The sequence below is a fragment of the Pinus tabuliformis genome, chromosome 2_1 (assembly GCF_031772625.1).
Source record: "Pinus tabuliformis cultivar Carrire ecotype Pingquan chromosome 2_1, CPIR1, whole genome shotgun sequence".
Taxonomy (NCBI): domain Eukaryota; kingdom Viridiplantae; phylum Streptophyta; class Pinopsida; order Pinales; family Pinaceae; genus Pinus; species Pinus tabuliformis.
The window spans coordinates 905991695-906010267 of record NC_142299.1 but is presented as its reverse complement, the minus strand read 5'-3'; the positions used below and the strand labels follow the sequence as shown (position 1 = coordinate 906010267).

General features: G+C 35.9%; 1 protein-coding gene across 1 annotated transcript in view; it reads right to left on the bottom strand.

Moving 5' to 3' along the window:
- Nucleotides 1–2406: 2406 nt before the first annotated feature.
- Nucleotides 2407–18573, bottom strand: part of LOC149203583 (uncharacterized) — a 40729-nt gene continuing 24562 nt past the window's right edge. Inside the window, exons 2-5 of the mRNA XM_089401926.1 lie at nucleotides 3241–4129; nucleotides 2793–2875; nucleotides 2614–2622; nucleotides 2407–2501 (exon numbers count right to left, since the gene is read on the bottom strand). Coding sequence (XP_089258052.1) covers nucleotides 2407–2501; nucleotides 2614–2622; nucleotides 2793–2875; nucleotides 3241–4129 — 1076 coding nt within the window. The remainder of the gene's footprint in view (nucleotides 2502–2613; nucleotides 2623–2792; nucleotides 2876–3240; nucleotides 4130–18573) is intronic.

Below are 18573 nucleotides of genomic sequence, written 5' to 3'. Positions count from 1 at the left end.
AATCATTTTATTATTTTTGTGGTTACATGCATGATATATGCTAGTTAATTAGTGTGGTCATATGCACATGCATTAGTTTTCATGCATGATATTTAATTTGTTTTTATATGCATTGTGGTCATATGCATGATGATTATTGTCATTGTGGTTTCTTACATGAAAATTAAGTTCTTGATATTATTATGTATCATGCTAATCTAGACTGACTTGTGCAGATGTAATAGCCTCCCCTGAGATACATTGAGGTATGATTTTGATTGTCTTCTATTTGGTTTATCTAACATGGTATTTTTGCAGGACCATAGAAGAATAGGAATGAAGAGAATAATAATTGAGTATAGTTCATATGACTCTCTGTACAGGTTGGAAGAGACATTGGTGGGATGGGAGAGATCAGTTGACCAGCAGGGAGAGGGAGACTCTCTTATCTAACAGGTACTTTATGAAGCTTGAAGGAAGAGATCGTAAGTTGCAAGGTAGATAATCAGAGGTTGATTGAGGCATGTGAATGTCTTGCCAAATCTCAAGAAAAGAAAGAAGAGGTCAATGTAGTCATCTTCCATAGCCTTTCATATTTGTAGAAGTAGGGACCATTGGGGATTAGTCATGGGGACAACCATGAATAAGTACTGATGGTGCAAATGGAAGTAGGTCTCAGAAAAGGTATAGAATTGATAGTTATGATACAATGAAGAGTGGAAGACTCTTAGATACACTTGATAGGAGGGCTAACACTCATGGATTTTATTCTAGTTCTACTTCCAGGAGACATCGTCACCATCACCATCACCATCATAGGAATGAGTATTTTCTAGAAGAGTTCAATAACACCAAGCCTCCTATTTTTTATGGTGATTTGACTAAGTTAGAAGACGTAGAAGCATGGATGTGTGGGATGAGCTTCAAATAATCTTCAAGAATAAGTGTCTGCCTGAGAGGCACTATGATGGAATGGCCAAGGAATTCTATGAACTGAGGATGAGAAAGAAAATATCCAAAGGTTCATAAGTGGACTGCCATTATCATTCACATATCAGCTTGAGTTTGATGAGCCTCGGTCTTTAGAGAAATAAACATAGTTACCGATCAAACGAGAAAGTGAACTGGTACCCGTTTTTTTGAGGTAGCAAAAAATCACCCAATTTTGAAAAGTGGTGATGCTAGAATAAACTTTTTTTTTTAGCATATTTTTGGCACTTTAAATTTTCTTATGTATCAAGTATGAACATTTTTTTTTTCGATGTTAGTGATTTTCATGCTGATTTTGAAAAGTGTTGATGCAGCATCAACCCCTTTTTTTTAGAGGGTTGATTTTTGACACTTTAATTTTTTTTTTATGTAGCAAGTATGAACACCTTTTTTAAATGTTAGTGATTTTCATCTTGATTTTGAAAAGGGTTGATGCAGCATCAACCCTTTTTGTTTAGAGGGCTTATTTTTTACACTTTAAATTTTGTAATGTATTAAGTGTGGATATTTTTTTTAAATGTTTGTGATTTTCATGTTCGTAATAAAACATAAAAAAATAAATAAAAAACATGACCAAAAAAACTCAAATAAACAAAAAAAAAAAACACCCATAAAAATGTAAAAATAAAACAAATTTCAATTGTAAAAATAAAAAAAAAATATTAAAAAATAAATTAAAAAAGGAAAATATTTCAAAAAGGCATAAAATTTAAAGAAAAAATTTGAATATTAATAAAAAAAAAACATCCATAACGATTTTTTTAAGTTAAAAAAAAATTACAACCACATAATAATAATTAAAAAAAAAAACCTAAACACAATTATAAAAATTTGACAAAAAGAATTATATTAAAAAGTTTAATTTAAAAACTAAAAAAAAAATCATAAAAATTATAAAATTAAAATTAAAAATAAATAAAATTAAAAATTAAAAATACAAAAAATTAAAATATTTAAATTAGAAAACAAAAAATAAAAATAAAAAGTTTAAAAAATATTTAAAAAAAAAAATTAAAATTAAAATCTAAAACAAAAAAAAAAAGTAAAAAAAATTGAAAAACAAAAGTTCAAAAAAAAATAAAAATAGAAAAACCAAAATTAAAACAAAATAAATTCCGCCACCCCCCGGGCGGGGTTGGACACAGGCCCAGGCAGGGAGGCGGCCTGCACGCAGTCGCCTCCCTGCCCACGCCCACGACTAACCCCTCTCGGGGGGTGGCTGGCCGATTCCCAAAATTTTATTTTATGTTATGACTTTAAGTTTTGACGATGTTGAAATTTAGGAATGCTATTGATGACTTCATAACCAAGGCTTACGACTCCAAGCTGACAAGCTTGCTTGACGACATCCTGATAATTATGTATGCCAGTAGTTTCATGGGTAAAATACCTAAAATTTGCACTAAATTTACAGACAAATTCAACATGGCATGCTGACTATACCGGAAAGTTGATGTGTGTTGATGGTCCCCAATACTTGAGAGCTGCCAAATCATATGCCCTTGCTGCTTTTTCTTCTTTGTCATAACCTCCTGAAGTCCAGAGACAAATAAATTGCTCCAATTAATTTATAATCCAAGCAGAACCCAAAACCAACTTCGTTTTCCTGTGAAGTAAATAGATTTTCATAAGCAGGAAACATACCCAAATAAACTGCAGGCCGAAAGTAAGCGCGCCACCATTCATAATGAAGCAGAAACACCACAGACAAGAGACGAATTATACAACAGAATCGCAACAACAACAAATGTTCTATAGATGGAATTATTCTCAGTAGTAGAATATCTGAAGCACATAGAACTAAAGATAACATATAAAAATACCTTGTCTCCCTTTGCGAGTTTGCCCTTCCTTTCTGCAACTGTTGTCCCACAAGTGCGCTTCATAATGACCCGTCCAACGATGCCTGCATATCAAAAAGTGCTTCATCAAAATTCCATGCAATTGTAACCAATCTATCATTATATTTGTAAGAGGCATAGCTTTTGGGTAGCTGCTTCATTGGCATAAGCATGGTTGAGGTTTTAGGTTGTTTTAGGTTACACAAAATCTGTAGGTATTAGTAAACTTGCAAACCATTGTTTACGTTTTTAGTTGCATTTAAATTGGCTATAAATATTAGTAAACTTTCAAACTATTAGTAAACTTCTAAACCATTATCATTACTACTCGACCAATATCTCACTAACCCTTAACCAATGTTGGAAAACACTTTAGAGCTTTAAAAGCAATGTGAAGAATAACATTGAACAACAGCTATGATAAACCTACCTAGTCACACCGCGGTACTGAGAAGTCCGTTGGCCGAAAGTGTCAATTGACTTGCGAGGAACGGGCTCCCTGGTGCCCGCTTTTCCTGTGCCTCTCTTTTTGGTTTCAACCGGAGTACACTGATCGATGATGGTTGGCTGAGAAATAATAGTCGAGTTGTTCTGAGACCCTGGGCTCATTGAAAGTGTAAGAGACTGAAAATCCCCTAATCCACCACCCAGGTTCGATTTCCCCGGACTGCCAGACCCCGAAGGAACAACCTTATGATGATCCGCATTAGATGGGTTCTGTCTCAACCACGTCTTGAGTGCCGATAAGCCCACCATTCCCGACCCCGGTGGAAGCTGAAGGCTACAATCCGCAAACATAGTATCATTAGAATTTGGGTCAAGTTGAACCTGAAAAGGCATCTGTTGGGACTCTTGGACAAACTCGCAAAGATCATGGTGCTCCTGCTGCATCTGCAGAGACCTCGGTTGGGCTTCATAAGATTGAGAATCGATCCAAGGGCTAGGGACCTCTCTCTGCCTGCATTGCATGAATGGAAGGTTCACATTTATTTTCTCGTTATTGTGCTCTCTATGGAATCCAGCCCCAGCATAGTACATACCATCGAGACCTGCCTGTGAGTGGGCTTCATGGTTGGTGGAGTATTGGTTCCCTAAAGATGCATCGCCCAGAAAGTCTTCCAGCTTGGGCCCCTCTCGCTCAGAACCATTCTGAGGTGCCATATTGGTATCATATTGAGAACTACGGGGCATATGATGGTCGGTACCATTATTTCGAGAAAACCTAGGCAATTCCCTATTCAGTAGCTGCTGAGAGGACTGAAGTCCTGAACCATCGCCTTGTAAAGTTCTCGGAGCTTCAAGATGTTTCAGGTGCCAATCTAAAGAAATATCAAGACAAGGTATTCTCAATTTCAATGGAGAGAAAAACATCAACACAAAAAAATAGCAAGATATTTGAGATTTTACAGTCGAAGATGCAATTTTAAGAGTTAAGTTAGAGATATGGATGCCAAGATTTTATAGTGATAGATGCAATTTTAGAACATCACAAGCTGAGTGTAATTTTTGGGTAAGTGTAGCATTGGAAGCTATAGGCTGGTTATCAGAATAACATTTGAATCTGAATGCAGTTGCCTCCTCGCCCGCGGCCAACCTCGCCCGGGGGTGGCTGGACGGCGTGTAGCCGCCTCTCTGCCCGCGCCCACGGCCAACCCTGCCTGGGGGTGGTGGAATTTAATTTTGGTTTTATTAATTTTTTTTTACAATTTTTTTTAATTTTTTTTTACTTTTCTTTTTTTAATGTTTTTTTTAATTGTTTTTTATTTTAATTTTTAATTATTTTGTTTTGATTTTTTTAAATTTTTTTTCGATTGTTCTTTTTTAATTTTAAATTTTTTCTAATTCAACTTAATTTTTTAGTTATGTATTTTTTTTTTATTTAAAAAAATGTTGTGATTAAAAAAAAATTATTTAAAAGAATATATTTTTTTTTAAATAATGCTTTTATATTAAAAAAAAAAATGTTTTTTATTTTAAAAAAATGTTTTTATTTTTTTTTTTGTTAAATTGTGTTTATTTCTGTTTTTTTACTTATTTTATGATATTTTTTATTTTATTTTTTTGTCTAATTTTTTATATTTATAAGTTTATTTTATGTTTATTTTTACATTTTTTAGGTTTTTGTCTCTTTTTTTTTATAGTTGATTTTTTTGTCATGTTTTTAAGTTTTTTTTATGCTTTATTTCTTGTTAGTATTTAAAATATATATATATGTTTTTTTTATTGCTTTTTTCTCTATATTTGAATTTTTAGCGTTTTTTAATTATTTTTGTGTCTTTTTTACTGTTTTTAATTTTTTATTATATTTTAATTTTATTTTTTTTCTTTTGTATTATTTTTTGGGGTTTTTTTGTTTTTTTTCAATATTTGAATTTTTGTTTTCTTTTTTATTATTTTTTGTGTTTTTTTTATTGTTTTTATTTTTTTTCCAATATTTAAAATTTGCTTCTTTTTTTTATTATTTTTTTGTGTTTTTTTTCATTGTTTTTTCTTTTTATCAATATTAAAAAAATATATCTTTTGTATTATTTTTTTGTGTGGTTTTTTTTTTTTTTTTTCAATATCTGAATTTTTGTTTTTTTTTGTATTTTTCATTTTTATTTCTTTATACATTTATTTTCTTATTTTCATTTTTTTTCTATAGGGTCTGTGTCGATGCTCGTCTAACAACCCAATCCCATTATGGGCAATCTGATAGTTGATTTTAAAATTTTCTTTATAATGAATCGACTTTGTCCGCACAATGTATCAATTTCCTGGTTGGTCTTTAAGTTTTCATTACAACGGGTCGAGTTCACCTACACAGCGTGTCAATTTGATGGTTTATTTATAATTTTTTTTGCAATGTATCGAGTTGTCTTAGGCTAATATTTTAAAATCATTATATATTTTTCATTTAAAAAATAAATTACTCGTGTGTTCATTTTTTAAGTTTTTTGTCATAAATTTTTTTCATAATGTCATGCTTGAAATATTTTGAAAACTTAATTTTTTTTGTAGTCATAATCTTTGGTTTTAATTGCATGGTTGAAAAAATTTCAAGATTTTGATGTTTTTCTAAGTCATGATATTTTATCTTTAATGTTATGGTCGAAAACAATTACAATTTCAAGGTTTTTTAGAGTCAAGATATTTTATCTTTAACAACATGGATGGAAATAGTCAAAATTTGAGACATGATATTTTATCTTTAACATCATGTCCGAGAATTGTTGGAATTTTACAGTGTTTCAAAGTCCAGATATTTTCTCTTTAACTCCATTGCTAAAAAATGTCAAAATTGTAAACCGATTTTTTTTTTGTTATTCCAAAATAAACAAATTTTTTAAGGGTGTTTTTTTCCTCCATTTCTAAAAAAAAATGGCTTTTACTTCCATTTTAAAAAAATGTCAAAAATTTACCCTAAAAAAAAAACATCGTTCTGAAATAAACAATTTTCATTTTTGGGTTTTTTTTTCATGTTTTTTGGGGGTTTTTGGGCTCGAGAACCCGTTTTGACGTAATAGTTCCCATTTCATCTGTAACTATGTCAATACACCAAGAAGTTGAAGTGTTGTTATGAAAATTCAAGCGCAAGCCTAAGTTCGAGCATGATTGAAATGGTAATGAGAAACTAAAGGAAAAGGGCTTGAGAAGAGAGGAAGATCTCAAGATGCAGCTGAGAAAGGACATGGGTCTCAGCCTATAGAGCAACATAATAAAGGAAATGGTAGACAACTATTGCGGTGTTGAACATGTGGTGGAGATCATCACAGGAAGGATTTCCCTTAATATCAGAGTGGTGCAACAGAAGCGTGACAGACCTCATATCTATAATGTGCAGGAGGCACAAGAAGTTGGGGATGTAGGTCAAAGCATTCACTAGATCGATGCAATGGTAGATGACAAGAAGGAAAATCATTAGGTGTTTATTATCAAGATTGAAGGTGGAACTAGAGGGATAGTTCCAAGCATAGCCTCAATGCATCCTGCGACAAAATAACCTCATGCAAAGGGATTGAGCAATAGAGAAAGTTAAAGTGCATAGAAGCATGGGTCGAGGAAGCCACATGGAAGATGGTTGATCAAATGCAGCCATGATAGTTGGTTTCCAATTATAATTTAATTTTTCAAGGGAATTGGAATCCGTTGATAGATGATATGTGCAGGTTTTCAGTTGTAGGGAAGTGTGCAGGGTAAAGAAGGATAAGGTAAATAATATATCGTTATATTTATTAATTCACTGACAGTTTTGTATTTATGGAAGTATGATGCAGGGATTTGCATGGCAAAAGAGACTACCATAGATCTTGAGAAAGGCTTGGGTTGAGCTTTCACTCATGAACCCTCAGAAGCAATAGGATGCCATGGGGGTTGATTCATGGTGTCTGTTGAAATTCTTGTGCTTTCGACGTTTTGTGATTTTTTTGTGCTTGATTTGCAATTTTGACTATGACTAGTGCACGGCCATGCCACTTTGTTTGTGGTGTTGTATTTTTGTTTGGTTTTTGATGTTTTATTTATCTTCTATTCTTTTTCTTTCCTTTTATGTTCTGAGGGTCTTGGGAATTGGTTGGGGAAAGAGGAAAGTTAATGAATCTTGGGGACAACTGAGTGAAACCCAACAAGTAATGTCAAACCCGGATGAAGCCTGATGCATGAATAAAGGGAATCTGAAGGTAAGAATCTGATGGGTCCATTAGGGTAAATGGACAGTGGCAGGAAAATCATGGGAAAGGTGATAAGAAAGGTAAAGTAAATGGATTTTAGGTATCATATGCCTTAGCTAAGTTGGGAACTGTTGTTTTCAATGTTGTGCATGCTTTGCATGGATAAAGGAAGTTCGCTTAACCTTGACCTTATGTACACTGATAATTATGTTTTGATCATGATTATATATATATATATATATATATATATATATTCCATTGTCTGACAGGGTCGTCAGGGATCATTATTATGGAAGAATGATTTCTTTATGTAGATGAATGGCATGAAAAGATTCCTAGTTTTATGAGGAATCAAGTGGGAAAGTAGCCCTGAAAGGTCTATGTGGTTAGTATCATGTAGATATGATTTTGATATTATGTTCTTATAACTATGCATATTCTTATGTTATGGATAGACAATGCTGAAGGATGCAACAACATAATGAAACCAGTGTGATTTTTGGATGTTGGGACAAGCATGGATAGTGGAAATATGTAACCACCCCTGGTTAAAAGTGCATGTAATAAAAGTTAATAAAGGGAAAATAAGACTAGAGTTAATGGACACTTATTCCAAGTTTAATGTGGGGCAAAGATATCGTAGTGGGCATCATTGGATGTGTTTATGGCTAAGGAAATTGGCAAAGGTAATGGCTAAGGCATTAAAAATGCAAAAAGGCATTTTTGGCACATTTATTTATGAAAATAATGGAAATTAGGAGAAAAGGAAGGTGAAAGGTCACAGATTGCATGTGAGGAGGAAAATGAAGGAAAATAATGGAAAATGAAGAAAATAGAGACCTAATTGATAAAAAGGTTTTTGAGGACCAGTTCGTACCTTTTGTTAGTTCAGTTTTGAAGCTCTCTCATTATTCTCTCTCTCTCACACACTCTTGGACACTTAGATTTTTCTTGGAGCACTCTAGCTTTGGAGCAAGGAAGGAAAATGCAAACAAAGGAAAGGAAGGAAAGAAAATATCAAGCAAGGAAGAACATGATCAAGTAGCTTCAACAAGAATAATTGAAGGTAACATATTGCATGCGTGATTTCCTAGTTGGTTTTGATATGCATGGCTTTACATGTTGGTATATGGTTCTCTTGTTGTTGGTGGCATGGGTTTTCCAGGTTATGACAATGGTTTTCAGCCTGGTGTTTCCTTTTTCTAGATAGCCATGTTGTGATGGGATTGTTTTCTTGGTTTTGAGCTTTGGAATTGTTGAATGGTTTCGGAATCTAGGGCATAGGTGATCTTAAGAAAAACCAAAAGGCCTAGGAATCCCTTGACTAGTTTTGGCAGGATACATGGTAAAGCATGACGGTGGAGTCTCGGTTTAGGGCCTAGTGATCTAGTGTAGATTGTGGTAAAGCCTGAGAGACTGGTGTGTCGATTTAGGACCTAGTGATTTGGTGTGGATTGTGGTAAATCCTGTGAGACAAGGAGACAGAAAATTCCTCAAGGATAGTGATGGAGTCTGGAGGCATTCCAATTTGAGTTTGGTTTTGTGTTCTTGGTGCTAGTTTTGGTGAGATCATGGTTTGGTGAGGGTGGAGGTGGTTTAACCTCTGGATTCCCTTGGTTTTTTGTGGATCGAATATCCATGAGATCCCACATTCATGATTCAAATATAGCATGGGGGTGACTAGCTGAAAGGAATATTTGGTTCATCCATGTCTACTGTCAGGTGGTACATGGAAGTCACGAACCTGGTCGGCTTTACCTATATTTAATGAAAGCTAAGTTCTCTTGCTTTTGTACTTGTTAATATGTGGCTTTAATGGCTATTATATCATTGTTATTTTCATGGTTTAATGTTGGTTATAAGCATGGTTATATGATTTTTTATTGTCATGGTTATTTCATGTATTTACTTGTAACTAAAGGATAATGGATGCAAGACCTAATTGATGTCAAAACAGTTAAGGGAAGAGAGTGGTGATCCTGTTAGTGTCTAAATCTACCTCAGGCTGAAGGAAGGCAGGTCTTGGGTAACATCAAACCACGCTTAACCTGGTAGCTGGCCCTACCAGGTCGGGAGAGGGCTCCCTCCTTGTCAATATCAATTAGGATATTGGCAATTAGGGCTTGAGATGACTAAATTTAATGTAGATTTTAGGCTAGGTATAGTAGCTCAGGATTTTTGGTTTGATTTTAGGTTTGGTTGCTGGATCAATTGGAGAAGGCAGATTGGGTCCGGGAAATCAACTCAGGTATACAGTCATGTCCTGTGGGGCAAGGTAGACAAGGGTTTATGTACTAGCAATGGATTGAGATGGTAGAGTAAGACAGCTGAGGAGTTGAGGAGGGCATAAGAAACTATGAATCCTCTTCAAACAGTGAAAACATTGAAAACTAAATGCATTCCCAAGACAAAGCACTGTAAATTTAGTGTATTTTGTCTATTCACCTTGATTCATTTAGTTTAGAAGAAAGAGAGAGATGTGGATACATATAAAACATCAGAGAAACTAATTACAAAGAAGAAACAATACATAAGCTCACTGTCACAAGAATCCCACAAAAATAGCTGTGAAACCTGGTTTATTCCTTGCCAAACTACTAATACAAAATGTTCAGTGAGTCCAACACTTCTGCCAAAGTCCAACATTTACAAATGACTAAGAAATTATACAATATAGGCAAGGAAACCAATAATGCTAGCTATCAAGGTCGAATCCATGAGAAAAGCAGTGGTTTCAACCATATCTAAACTAAGAACAGGAATATAGGCAGTGGAACAGCTTGCCTCTAAAACTTAGGAAACCAATTCATTACAGTTCAAAACCACTTGGAACTTGATGTATCTACCCTATGAGGTGATTTTCATCAACATTTACATCAAACACATCATTTACCATGCATACATTTACCAAGAAAGGAATAAAAGTCAATCACTGAAGAAACTGGGTGAAATTCTGAGTTTTAGGCAAAATTGGAAAAAAATTGCTTGATGCGCAGTGCCCTAAGCCTGATGCGTAGTGCCGCTTCAAGGCTGCTTTTGGAGGCCTTGCGCTTCACCAAATCATGCCCAAGATAGCTTGTTGGAAAGCTCTACCTGTCTAGTTTCGGGAACACTTTGAATTTACTTATTTGGAGTTGATTTTTCCCTTCAAAAAACATTTCTCCCAAGACCGCTTCCTGTGGGTCCAAAAAGTGGTAGAGAGGGCATTTTTTAGGTGTTTTTTTCCCTTTAAGTGACCCAGATCTTCTCCAAAATTTATGAAAATTTATGGGTTTCATTGTTTTTTCATGCTGAATCTAAAACCACAAGCCATTTGGTAAAAGAGTGGGCCAACTCAATGCGCAGCACCGGTGGCACTACGCATCAGCGGAAATTTCCTGTGTTGCAAAATTTGATGCGCGGCGCCACTGATTTGATGCGCAACGCCCTTTTACAGACCAATTTTGGAGTCCTTCCTACTATCCAAAATGGGTGCAGGATAGCATGTTGGAAATCGTATTGAGTCTACTTTCCAAAAGATCTTGAATTTTTCAATTTGGAGTTCATTTTCCCTACCAAAAATCAAATCTCCCAAGACTGGTCAAAATGTGCAAAATGAGGTTGCCATAATGCAGAGTGTTGTTGCAGTCAACTTTTAAAGGTCTTCCTCAACTCCAAATTGAGCTCATGATAGCTCATTGGAAAGCTCTTCGTCTCTAGTTATCATTTCACTCATCAAGAAAGTCATTGGCCAACCAATCTAGGATAAATCTTGATTTTCCCAAGGCCATTCTAGAGGTGCAACAACCCTCCTGAGGCAACTTTATTTTTGACATTTCTCTAAAACCATGACACCTGTGTAAACTATGAAGGAGATTTTTATTCCTTGGCTTAGTATGGACAAAAACCTCTCTCACTTTTTCTAAATTCATTTTTTCTTGCTCAGAAACATCAGTTGAGTAAAACCTATCCTGATGTGTGGAACAAGGGATTTGTTGAAATGAAATGAAATGAAGGGGATAAGGGGCTTCTAAATTCTTGAGAAAGTTTTGGGAAGTATGGAGGGATGTTAGGAAGCAGGGGAAAGTGAAATTTCAAATGTTGAGTGAGGGGAAGGGGTTCAAAAGGGAAAAACACAGGCCTAGCCTAGAAAATTGTCAAATTGTAGCAAGAAGCTAGGGTTTGTGGGAAAATGATGAATTTGAGGGATATCAGTGATGGGAAGTGCTTAAGAAGGTACATTAAGGATAGGGGAAGGTGAATGAGCATCAGGATACAAGTTTTGTTGATGATTTGACCATCCAAGAGAAATTACCTTCAAAACCCTAGGAGAGGGAAATGAGCCTTACCCAGTACAACTGAAACACGAACAAGGTGTAAAATGACCCATTGGAACCTAAAATGATGATGAAAACTCTCTGAATGATGGTACACTCAGCTGAATGGTGACATGGACCGACACTTGGAAAACTTTGGAAAGAGTGAAAACAAACCCTAGACCTAATACCTAGTGACCAAATTTTACTTGAAGACTCACTGAAATGACAAAATTTGACTTTGACACCCTAAGACCACTTTGTAAGAGCATATTTGATCACTGGTGGAAGGTTTCAAAGACTGACACTAACATTGGCTCCAATGGGGATGGTAGCTCCTTGGAGGTGCCAAGAACACCGCAGATCTTTGGGAGAGCAGACCAGTGCCTTATCCATTGGGCAATATGGAATCAACATCTTGGCAACAAAAACATCAAAACTCAAGACGCAAGACTCAAGACTCATAACTGAAATGACTAAGAACTAAGACTAACTCAAAACTAAAACAAGACACTCAAAAGCTGAAACTAGACACTCAGCAGCTGAAACTATCTCGAAACTGACGAAAACAAAAAATGACTCAAGACTTACTTAACTGAAACAAGTACTTACAAAGCTTTTTAATGGCAGCAGTCCATTGATATTTGAGGGCTTCAAATCATGATGACAACCACCTGCCTACTAATGAAATATGTACAATCATGTGAAGTGGGCCTTCCAATGTAACCAATCCAACAGATGGCTACTCACTAAAATTCTGCTCTCACTTTTGCTGAGCGGGTAGAATGATGTACATGTAGGAAACTCACAATAACAACTGAAACCAAGGCTTATGCTAACGAACCAAGCAACATCCATCTTCTCTAGTGCTTGCAAAAGAATGTCGAAAGGATCTTGAAAGTCCTGAAGCTCTAACTCGTCTTGAGATCCAGCAGCAAAGATACAAGTACTCCCTTCATTTTGATCTGAAAGAACAGTTGGTTGTTGATTGATAGGAAGGCATAGAGCAGTGTAAGCTTCTGCTATCTGAGTGCTAGTTGTAAATTCCTCGACCATTAGAAATTCTGACTTGAATTCTGGCATACTGTGTCTCTTAGGCTCACACTCCTCAATGTCATAATCTAAGCCTTTCTTAAATAGAAAACATTCTTCAAGATTATCAAACATGACAGCCATATCATCTTCATGAAGGAAAACATTATCTGTTCGCTGATCTATAAAGCTAATTTCAAGACTATCATCATTTTCAAAAGTGGAAGAAGCTTCACCAACACCTTCTTGACCATGTGCACACTGCAAACCTGCATTAGCTTGGGCTGTAACATGACCTTTCAGGAGTTGATCTATCTCATCTTCAGACAGAGGAGATAATACTTTTTGTTTTCTTTTTCTCAAACAATGATTGTCTTCATTAATTTCAAACAAAGGAGTATACAAATTTTCCTCATATTGCTGATTCATTTTATATGATTCTTGTTGACTATCAAGATGCAAAATTCCTTCATCTTCAAGCAAAGAAGAAGCTACTATATGTTGATTATGATCTTGTGTAACAAAGTGACTGGTTTCAATGATTTCCTCATCATCATGATCTGAATCTTCTTCATCATCATGATCTGAATCTAGATCTGAATTAGTCAACTTGACTTTATCACAATCTGAAATTGAAACTTGATTTCCCTACATACTGTCTTCTGCTATGAGCAGATTGGAAGTAAGACCTTCTCTTTCATCATTTTCAATTGTACTAAGATCTTGAACCTGCTGCAAATTTTCCTGATCATCTTGATAAGTATCGCTCTCTTTATGCTGCTGAAATGGATTTTCATACAGGGCTTCCATGATCTCATCGTCCATGAAGTCATCATCTTCATAAACTTCCTCAATATTTTCAATAAAACTATAAACATATTTGCAACAGTTCTGAATGAAATTTAAGGATGGATAAGATTCTTTATACCTTTCAAAGAACATGGTATGAAAATCTTTTAAACAGTAAATACTAGCAGGCGGCAAACTTTCATACCAAGATCGGGCTTCACCTTCTAGAGTGGCCATGAATATCTTCATCAAGCAGTCTTTAGGAAAATCAACCTTCAACTTGCGAATATGCATGTGAAATCTAACCAGATGTAAAGCAGCATCATTCCTATCATCATCTTTAAACATAGGCAAATTCCTTTGCCAATCTACCTTCAGAATTTTATTTGGGAAACCTAGAATGTGATCTCGGCTCATGGGAGCATACCTTCGATCCAACGAATCCATTTTGATAACAATGAATTCACCAAGAAATTCTTCAGGCTACTGGTTCTTGAAGAGTGGAGTTGCCATAAAAATTCTGAACCTTGGGATTCTTCAACACTGGAGTCACCAGGTGAATGATTTCAGCCTTCCGGTGTCTGATCGTTGTCCACCATCAACAATCAGATATGAACTTGATACATTTTGTTGAGGAACATAAAACTACGTTCCCCAGTATGGTCACCACTATGTTAGTGCCTAAATCTACCTCAGGCTGAAGGAAGGCAGGTCTAGGGTAACATCAAACCACGCTTAACCTGGTAGCTAGCCCTACCAGGTCGGGAGAGGGCTCTCTCCTTGTCAATCTCAATTAGGACATTGGAAATTAGGGCTTGAGATGATTGAATTTAATGTAGATTTTAGGCTAGTTATAGTAGCTCAGTATTTCTGGTTTGATTTTAGGTTTGGTTGCTGGATCAATTGGAGAAGGCAGATTGGGTCCGGGAAATCAACTCGGGTATACAGTCATGTCCTGTGGGGAAAGGTAGACAAGGGTTTATGTACTAGAAATGGATTGAGATGGTAGAGTAAGATAGCTGAGGATTTGAGGATGGCATAAGAAGCTATGAATCCTCTTCAAACAGTGAAAACATTGAAAACTAAATGCATTCCCAAGACAAAGCACTGTAAATTTAGTGTATTTTGTCTATTCACCTTGATTCATTTAGTTTAGAAGAAAGAGAGAGATGTGGATACATATAAAACATCATAAAAACTCATTACAAAGAAGAAACAATACATAAACTCACTGTCACAAGAATCCCACAAAAATAGCTGTGAAACCTGGTTTATTCCTTGCCAAACTGCTAATACAAAATGTTTAGTGAGTCCAACACTTCTGCCAAAGTCCAACCTTTACAAATGACTAAGAAATTACATAATATAGGCAAGGGAACCACTCATGCTATCTATTAGGGTCGAATCCATGAGAAAAGGGGTGGTTTCAACCATATCTAAACTAAGAATAGGAATATAGGCAGTGGAACAAGTTGCCTCTAAAACTTAGGAAACTAATTCATTACAGTTCAAAATTGCTTGGAACTTGATGTATCTACCCTATGAGGTGATTTTCATCAACATTTACATCAAACACATCATTTACCATGCGTACATTTACCAAGAAATGAAGAAAAGTAAATCACTGAAGAAACTGGGCGAAATTATGAGTTTTAGGCAAAACTGGCAAAAATTTGCCTAATGCACAGCGCCCTGAGCCTGATGCGCAGCGCCGCTTCAAGGCTGATTTTTGAGGCCTTGTGCTTCACCAAATCAGGCCCCAGATAGCTTGTTGGAAAGCCTTTCCTGTCTAGTTTCTGGAACACTTTGCATTTTTTGATTTGGAGTTGATTTTCCCCTTCAAATATCATTTCTCCCAATACTGCTTCCTGTGGGTCCAAAAAGTGGCGGAGAGGGCATTTTTTAGGTGTTTTTTTCCCTTTAAGTAACCCAGATCTTCTCCAAAATTTATGAAACTTTCTAGGTTTCATTGTTTTTTCATGTTGAATCCAAAATCATAAGCCATTTTTCAAAAGAGTGGGCCAACTCAATGCGCAGTGCCGGTGGCGTTGCGCATCAGCTGAAATTTCCTATGTTGCAAAATTTGATGCGCAGCGCCACTGATTTGATGCGCAGTGCCCTTTGGAAGACCGATTTTGGAGGCCTTAACTATGTCCAAATTGGGTGCAGAATAGCGCTTTGGAAAGCTTATTTCGTCTACATTCCAAAAAATCTTGAATTTTTCAATTTGGAGTTCATTTGCCCTGTCAAAAGTCAAATCTCCCAAGACTGGTCAAAATGTGCAAAATGAGGCTGCCTAAATGCAGAGTGCTGTTGCAGGCAACTTTTGAAGGTCTTCCTCAACTCAAAATTGAGCTTAGGATAGCTCATTGGAAAGATATTTGTGTCTTGTTATCATTTAACTCATCAAGCAAGTCTTTTGTCCAACCAAGCTAGGAGAAATCTTGATTTTCCCAAGGGCACTCTAGAGGTGCAGCAACCCTCCTGAGGCAACATTATTTTTAACATTTCTCTAAAACCATGACACCGGTATAAAAAGGGAAGGAAGTTTTTATTCCTTGGCTTATTATGGACAAAAACCTCTCTCACTTTTTCTAAATTCATTTTTTCTTGCTCAGAAACATCATTTGAGTAAAACCTATCCCGATGTGTGGAACAGGGGATTTGTCGAAATGAAGTGAAATGAAGGGGATAAGGGGCTTCTAAATTCTTGAGAAAGTTTTGGGAAGTAGGGAGGGATGTTAGGAAGCAGGAGAAAGTGAAATTTCAAATTCTCAGTGAGGGGAAGGGGTTCAAAAGGGAAAAACACAGGCCTAGCCTAGAAAATTGTCAAATTGTAGCAAGAAGCTAGGGTTTGTGGGAAAATGATGAATTTGAGGGATATCAGTGATGGGAAGTGCTTAAGAAGGTACATTAAGGATAGGGGAAGGTGAATGAGCATCAGGATACAAGTTTTGTTGATGATTTGACCATCCAAGAGAAATTACCTTCAAAACCCTAGGAGAGGGAAATGAGCCTTACCTAGTACAACTGAAACACGAACAAGGTGTAAAATGACCCATTGGAACCTAAAATGATGATGAAAACTCTCTGAATGATGGTACACTCAACTGAATGGTGACATGGACCAACACTTGGAAAACTTTGGAAAGAGTGAAAACAAACCCTAGACCTAATACCTAGTGACCAAATTTTACTTGAAGACTCACTGAAATGACAAAATTTGACTTTGACACCCTAAAACCACTTTGTAAGAGCATATTTGATCACTGGTAGAAGATTTCAAAGACTGACACTAACATTGGCTCCAATGGGGATGGTAGCTCCTTGGAGGTGCCAAGAACCACAGATCTTTGGGAGAGCAGACCAATGCCTTATCCATTGGGAAATATGGAATCAACATCTTGGCAACAAAAACATCAAAACTCAAGACGCAAGACTCAAGACTCATAACTGAAATGACTAAGAACTAAGACTAACTCAAAACTAAAACAAGACACTCAAAAGCTGAAACTAGACACTCAACAGCTGAAACTAGACACTCAGCAGCTGAAACTATCTCGAAACTAACGAAAACAAAAAATGACTCAAGACTTACTTAACTAAAACAAGTACTTACAAAGATTTTTAATGGCAGCAGTCCATTGAGATTTGAGGGCTTCAAATCATGATGACAACCACCTGCCTACTGATGAAATATGTACAATCATGTGAAGTGGGCCTTCCAATGTAACCAATCCAACAGATGGCTACTCACTGAAATTCTGCTCTCACTTTCACCGAGCGGGTAGAATGATGTACATGTAGGCAACTCACAATAACAACTGAAACCAAGGCTTATGCTAACGAACCAGGAAACATCCATCTTCTCTAGTGCTTGCAAAAGAATGTCGAAAGGATCTTGAAAGTCCTAAAGCTCTAACTCGTCTTGAGATCCAACAACAAAGATACAAGTACTCCCTTCATTTTGATATGAAAGAACAGTTGGTTGCTGATTGATAGGAAGGCATAGAGGAGTGTAAGATTATGCTATCTAAGTGCTAGCTGTAAATTCCTTGACCATTAGAAATTATGACTTGAATTTTGCAATACTGTGTCTCTTGGGCTCACACTCCTCAATGTCATAATCTAAGTCTTTCATAAACAGAAAACATTCTTCAATATTATCAAACATGACAGTCATATCATCTTCATGAAGGAAAACATTATCTATTCGCTGATCTATAAAGCCAATTTCAAGACTATCATCATTTTCAAAAGTGGAAGAAGCTTCACCAACACCTTCTTGACCATGTTCACACTGCAAACCTGCATTAGCTTGGGCTGTAACATGACCTTTCAGGAGTTGATCTATCTCATCTTCAGACAGAGGAGATAATACTTTTTGTTTTCTTTTTCTCAAACAGTGATTGTCTTCATTAATTTCAAACAAAGGAGTATACAAATTTTCCTCATACTGCTGATTCATTTTATATGATTCCTGTTGACTATCAAGATGCAAAATTCCTTCATCTTCAAGCAAAGAAGAAGCTACTATATGCTGATTATGATCTTGTGTAACAAAGTGACTGGTTTCAATGATTTCCTCATCATCACGATCTGAATCTTCTTCATCATCATGATCTGAATCTAGATCTAAATTAGTCAACTTGACTTTATCACAATCTGAAATTGAAACTTGATTTCCCTGCATACTGTCTTCTGCTATGAGCAGATCGGAAGTAAGACCTTCTCTTTCATCATTTTCAATTGTACTAAGATCTTGAACCTGCTGCAAATTTTCCTGATCATCTTGATAAGTATCACTCTCTTTATGCTTTTGAAATGGATTTTCATACAGGGCTTCCATGATCTCATCGTCCATGAAGTCATCATCTTCATATACTTCCTCAAGATTTTCAATAAAACTATAAACATATTTGCCATAGTTCTAAACGAAATTTAAGGATGGATAAGATTCTTTATACCTTTCAAAGAAAATGGTATGAAAATCTTTTA